We start from the raw sequence: 5,890 nt of genomic DNA, 5'->3' as shown, positions 1-5,890 counted from the left end.
GGAAAAACCAAAAATGCTTCCGGGAAGCATGGCTGTGAGGCTCTTAAAGCAGGGTGAGGTTTACAGGTTGGAGCCGAGGGGGTGGCTCCTTCAGCTTCACCTGGTGGTGTGCTTATCTGTAGCACCAGCCCGCCCTGCACACGGGTGAGAGCAGCTCTGCTTCTGCTCTGCAGCCCCGGACAACTCAGGAACCATAACACTACCAGGCCTGGCTGTGACAGGGACCCATCGAGCTCCCCGGCTGCACCGCAGTGCCTGGCTGCTCCCACCCTCTCCTCCCGGAGCTTCCCGGGGCCTCTGCTGCTCCCCGCTGGGGTTCAAAGGCCCCCCAGCCACAGGCAGTGGCAGAGGTGGCGACTCGGCGCCACGCTCCCAGCCAGGCTCACCCTCGCCGGGCACGCTGCCACCACAAGCAATTTAATCCTGAGCTGCAGCTCATCGTGACCTCCACTGAAGAACTCCTTTTCTTTCCCCATCGCCAAGCTGCCGGCACGCGGGCGCGCTTCCAGCAGCTGAACCGAATGCATGAGGCTTGTGGGTATGAAATAATTGCTCTGGCTAATTTTAACCAAAAGGAATCCAGCTCGCGATCGGCCGCAGGCTGCGCCGGAGGCAGCCGGGCTCTGAAACGGTGCGTGGCCTGGGCTCAGTCCACAGGGCCAGCAGAGTGTAACGCTGAGGGGGACTGGTGGGAACAAGGCAGATCAGTGGAAGGAGTTACCCCTGGAAGCGGGTGTTGATTTCATCTGGATGATCCATTGGTCCAAAGTGAGACCAACAGAGAGCACAGTCGGGCATGTGCTGTGCAGCGAAGGTCGTGCTAGTTCCTCCTAGCTGCTTGGCTTAGCTAATTACTAGCCTTGAGAGCACTTTCAAGCAAAAAATAGAATAATGAATAGTAATATAGAGTTGATATTTCTTCAAACGTTCCTGGAATGCAGATCCCTGTATGGCAAAGGACTGGGATTCTTGGCTTCAGGGAAAAATGTATTAAACTCCAAGCAACATAAGGAAAACACAAATCAAAATTTCTATTTTTATGCTGAGATTGCCCCCAACATTCCCAATCCATGATGTGCTTGGTGTTATTTCTGGGAAGGGATTGTGTACTACTGAAACCCTAGTGTTCACTCAACCTGAGCCAGGGTCGGAGTAAGAGAGGGGATGAAGTGAACTCAACAAGAAAACTCCTTTCTTCTTATTTTTTTTTTTTCCCTGTGCTGGAAACTGGACTCCTCTTCGGTATGCAGCAGTTAGAAAGTACATCTGGCAAAGTGCCCGGCTTGAAAAGAGAGATTTGCTCTTCTCTGACCCAACAGTATATTATCTCTAACCCTAACCATCCCAGTGATTTAAATGTAAATCACAGCAAAAATGACTTCTCCTTGGTGGGGGCTTGAGCAGCACAACGCCGGCCCTTGCACAGCCTGTGCTGCCTCCAGCCCCAAGCCAGGAGGGGAGGGACGACGCAGGGGAGCACCCGCAACCCTGGCACGAGGCTGCAGCCGGAGATGTGTTGCAGCACTCAGAAATTCGGACGGCAAAGGCCTCCGGAGAGCAGCACGGCACCAAAGACCTCGGGGCAGGCAGACCCGGTGGGTGAGGGTGGCCGGTACTCACACAGCCGCAGCATCCCCAGCCCATGGGGCTGGTCCTCCAGCCACTGTCCCTCGTAGATGGAGCCATCCTGGTAGTAGCTCCGCCCCCAGCCGCTCCGCAGCCCCCTGCTCCACTCGCCCTCGTAGTGCTCCCCGCTGGGGTAATACATCGTCCCGTAGCCCTGGAGAGCAGCACAGGGATGGCTGGTTAGAGCCTCTCTACTGAAAGCGGCCAGTGTTCTATTTTGAGACATTACTTTCTTGATACTTTCCTTATTACTCTTATACATGGCTGCTGGCAACCCGGCTCAGTGGCTGTTCTGGTGCTGAAGGAAATGAGAGCCAGTTTTATGGGACTTTTTTTGGCAAATGATTTTACTCCCATGACAAAATCTCAAGTTTATACCTCAGTTTGTTATTATTGGCACAACTGCCACTAATATTTAGCTACAAGTAAGTTTTACTAGAATATAAAGCTGTCTTGGGATAGGCAGCACAAACGAGACCTGTCTCTCAGTGCAGGGATTTTATGCCTTTTACCCCTGACAGTGCTTCCTACAGCCCAATGTGTCCCAGGCTGGGCAACTCCTTCCCAACTTTTTATGAATGATGGATTTTCACTCCTGAAGCTTCCTGGGCTTTCTGCAGGTTCAAATAAAGATTTAAAGAGAGCCCAAGCCTGGAGGAAAAAATTTCCTGTGGCTTCTGCCTTGAGTCATGCTGCTGCTTCCCCATTGCCAGCCGGGGGTTATGGTGCAGCCCCTGCAGCATTTGGCATGGAGAGTGAGTAATGCCAGGAGCAGCGAGGCCGGGGGGGGCATGGAGAGGGCTTAAACACCACAGCTTTTGTTACTGCTTCCCTAGTCTTGTCCCACCTATTTGTTGCCCTAGAACTTTTCAGTTCAGCTTCAGTACTGAATTGAAATCAGTATTTTAAGTGATCTTTTAGCACATGTGTGCCCAACTCTTCTCTGTGTTTTGGGGAACGCTGCCTCACCACCAGCAGGCACAGGACATCTCACTTACACATTTTTGGTCATTTTTCCACCAGCCTGTGTACACCTTCCTGTACTCCTTGGTCACAGGGTCAGGAATGCTGTATGAGCCATAACCGTCCCGCTTCCCAAACTTCCAGTCACCACTATAAATAGCTCTGGTGCTTTTCCATAGCTGGGTGCCTTTCCCTGTTTAACAAAGAAGAGGAATCATGGGGAGACCATCGTGGCTGTCAGGAGCAGGGTTTTCAGGGCTCCATCGCAAGTTTACGTCTGGGATTCAGTTTAGTTTCCCAAGTTGGATGTGTCATTAATCTTGATCGAGGGCTTCCTGTGTGGCCTTGGTGGAATGCACTTAAATCTTTCCCAACCTCAGTTTACTGCTTGTAAACAATCCTGTCCTGCCTGCTCAGGGCTCGGGCAGGGTCTCCTTCCCCTGCTCTGCCTCCTGCAGCACCCACCACAACTCTAGAATAAATAGTATTCCTGAAGCCAAGCCAGGAGCTGAGAGAGTTCCAGGGACCTGTGCAACCAGGGCACATCCCAGTGTGTGGAGCTGACTGTAGTTTGCTGTTTGTAGAGGATTTTTAGACATCTATAATCTAGATATTCCAGGTAGTCACCCCTCAGTGCATGCAAACACTCTTCAAGTTTATTCGAAATATTTCTGAGTACATTTTTGCATGACATATATCAAAGGCATATATAGAGAGTTATAAATGAATGAATGATCCTCCAGAAGCATATACACCACTGACTGCTCCCTGCAACTTTTGTAAAGACATTTAAATTGGTATTTTTTCTCAAAATGGTCTCCCTTACCATGTTTCAAGTTGTCCAGCCATTCTCCAGTATACTGATCCCCATTTACAGCATAGACTGTGTGTCTTAATCCACATTTCTGTGCTTTCCTGTCCCATTTGTGCCAGAGAGGCTCTGTAGCCCTGGGGTATTTTACAACAGGCATATTGTTCAGGGCTGGAGAGAAAAACAAACGATTGTCAGCAATAACTCAGAGAGAAATTACTGAAGCAGGTACTGGCAGAACAGTCAGTAATTGATGTCTGGCTTTGGAAGGGTAAAACAGAGATATAACAAACAGAAGGCATCTAAAAATACTAAAGTACAAAACAGCACTATCTGAAAACAGGCTTGCATCACAGCCTGGCCTGTTAGGAAAGGTTAAACACATCTCAGCAGGCTGAGTCTGTGGTGGGCATTGATCTCTGCATTTGCCAGAGGTCTTAGGGAGAACAGGGAAAGGGCAGCCCCTTCCCACTACAGCCAAAGCCCTGCTGGGCTCCTTCCCACGGCCGCTCTGCTGCTGGCCCTGCACAAGGCAGGAGCAGTCATTTAAGGAAATTAGAAAATTCTTTGCTAGGAAATACTTCAGGATGTTGGAAAACATTCACAAGGAGGAGCAGGTCATAGAGTTGGCCAGTGTCCCTGGGGTGCACCAGAAGCTGGGACATTTCATACACCCAGCAGTAACGTAGCTCAGGTTCCTTTACTGGTAAAAATATCTGTCCTTCAGGTGTCTTGTAAAAAGGGGTCAGACTCACAACGTTTCTATCTACCAAGAAACTGCAGACTCATCAGGGCAGGAGAAGCACTCACCAGTCAAGCAAGCCACTGAGGAGGTGGCTTCTGAAGTGATCTGGGTTGAGAAGCGCAAGCAGCAGGCGGGGGATGACAGGCACAGCAGTGAGGGTGTCATTAGGGTGTCAAAGGTCTGGAGGGGAAGGATCAGCATGGGGCAAGAGGAGGGAGGAGATGATGTTTTGGCCCATCAGTACAGAGAGGACAATGGTGGAGTGTGGCACAGCAGTGGTCTCTGGCACTGCTGGTGGAACAGCTTGCTGTTCAGCACAGCAGGAACGCCCGCGCGGGCTCAGAGGTGACAGTGGTCTCCTATAAGCCATAAATAAACACCAAAAGGTGGCTACAGAAACAAAAAGCCAGTTTCTATAAATGCTGCCAACATCCAGAGCCCGGCGGGGTGGGATGCTTTCTGATTTTGTCTCCTGGGCTCCCCCTTCTGTCCTGATGCGCTGGACTGAGCCATATTGAGTGATTTTGCTGCATCTCTCCCTTCTCGGCAGAGCAGAGCTCCCTTTGCTGCTGTGCTGTATGTGCCAAGAAACCAGGCACAGGGGAAAGCATGGAGCTCGGGAATCGAGGGGAAAGGAAGGTGCTTTGGGTCCTTGCTAGGGAATAAAAGCTAGAAATTCTAACTAAGAAAATATAGTTAGAGTTCATCCTTATTTCCCCATGTAGCTGTGGGAAATGGTCATTCAACAGCTACTTGTGGGGGTATCATTGCTAAAAAAAAAGTACTTCAGTGTCCATGATGAGCCTTCCTCCACAACACATAGCTGTGCTGGGTCGTGTGTGTCCCACGTGGCTCCTTACCGTGGGGCTGTGGGGAGCACGGGCAGGGCTGGGGGACCTGCCCAGGCGCTGCATAGTGAGCTCAGACCCGGGCAGGTTCCTGCCAGGCTGCAGTGGGAGGAGGGGGCTGGAGAGCAGGTTCTCAGCTGGTTGCTCTCCCTTTAGCTGTTGAACGCAGGTACCGCCTCCACCAGCCTCGAGGAGAGAGGGGAAGGTGAAGAGCACCACGTTGCCAACCCTTCAGGGAGGTGTTTCGTGGCTGGGCTTGCCAGTAATGGCAGAGGAGGATTTGACAGCGATGCTCACCCCAGCTGGAGTCCCCTGGCCGTGGCACTCACCTGGAAGGATCTAACTTGGAGGATGCCGAGGGCAGGATCTGTCTGTTGGTTCTACAGAGTCGCCGCCCGCTGCAGAGGATGGTTCTTCTGCAGTGCAAACACAGGATACACCACAGGCACTGAGTTCCCCCCTCGCCTTTGGGTGCCACAGACCCTAGAGAGGGGCCTCTCCAGAATATTTGCTTTGCAGGACACAAAGCTGCATGCTGCCAGCTCGTGTCTGTCCTCCCCGTGCTGGGGCAGCAGAAGAGCCAAGCTACAGCTGCGTGCACCCACCCCAGCACTGGCCGTGACCTCCAAGCAGCTCACGGCTGTGGAGAGGTCTCCCCAGCACCCCTGACAGATGGGAGCAACACTAACCCCTCACTGAGTCTGATCACTTCTTTAGCTCGAAGATTAGGACTGAAAAGCCCCAGGGAAGAATCCCAGCTGCAAGGGCAGCCCCGTCTCACCCTGCTCTCTGCTCACTATGCCCTCTGAGGCACAGCCCAGGAGGAGCACCCAGCGTAACACAGGCCGATGGGAGCCACCTTTGTTTGCCAAATTCTCTTCCAGATTTACGACAGCG

General features: G+C 51.9%; 1 protein-coding gene across 1 annotated transcript in view; it reads right to left on the bottom strand.

Moving 5' to 3' along the window:
• The window catches only part of MORN3 (MORN repeat containing 3), a 7,029-nt gene extending 3,469 nt beyond the window's left edge, over window positions 1-3,560 (bottom strand). Inside the window, exons 1-3 of the mRNA XM_008940580.1 lie at window positions 3,416-3,560; window positions 2,625-2,782; window positions 1,621-1,780 (exon numbers count right to left, since the gene is read on the bottom strand). Coding sequence (XP_008938828.1) covers window positions 1,621-1,780; window positions 2,625-2,782; window positions 3,416-3,560 — 463 coding nt within the window. The remainder of the gene's footprint in view (window positions 1-1,620; window positions 1,781-2,624; window positions 2,783-3,415) is intronic.
• Window positions 3,561-5,890: the final 2,330 nt, after the last annotated feature.

The sequence above is a fragment of the Merops nubicus genome, unplaced genomic scaffold, assembly GCF_000691845.1.
Source record: "Merops nubicus isolate BGI_N331 unplaced genomic scaffold, ASM69184v1 scaffold28165, whole genome shotgun sequence".
NCBI classification, from domain to species: domain Eukaryota; kingdom Metazoa; phylum Chordata; class Aves; order Coraciiformes; family Meropidae; genus Merops; species Merops nubicus.
The sequence above is the reverse complement of the archived record's forward strand: the minus strand, read 5'-3'. Positions and strand labels throughout refer to the sequence as shown.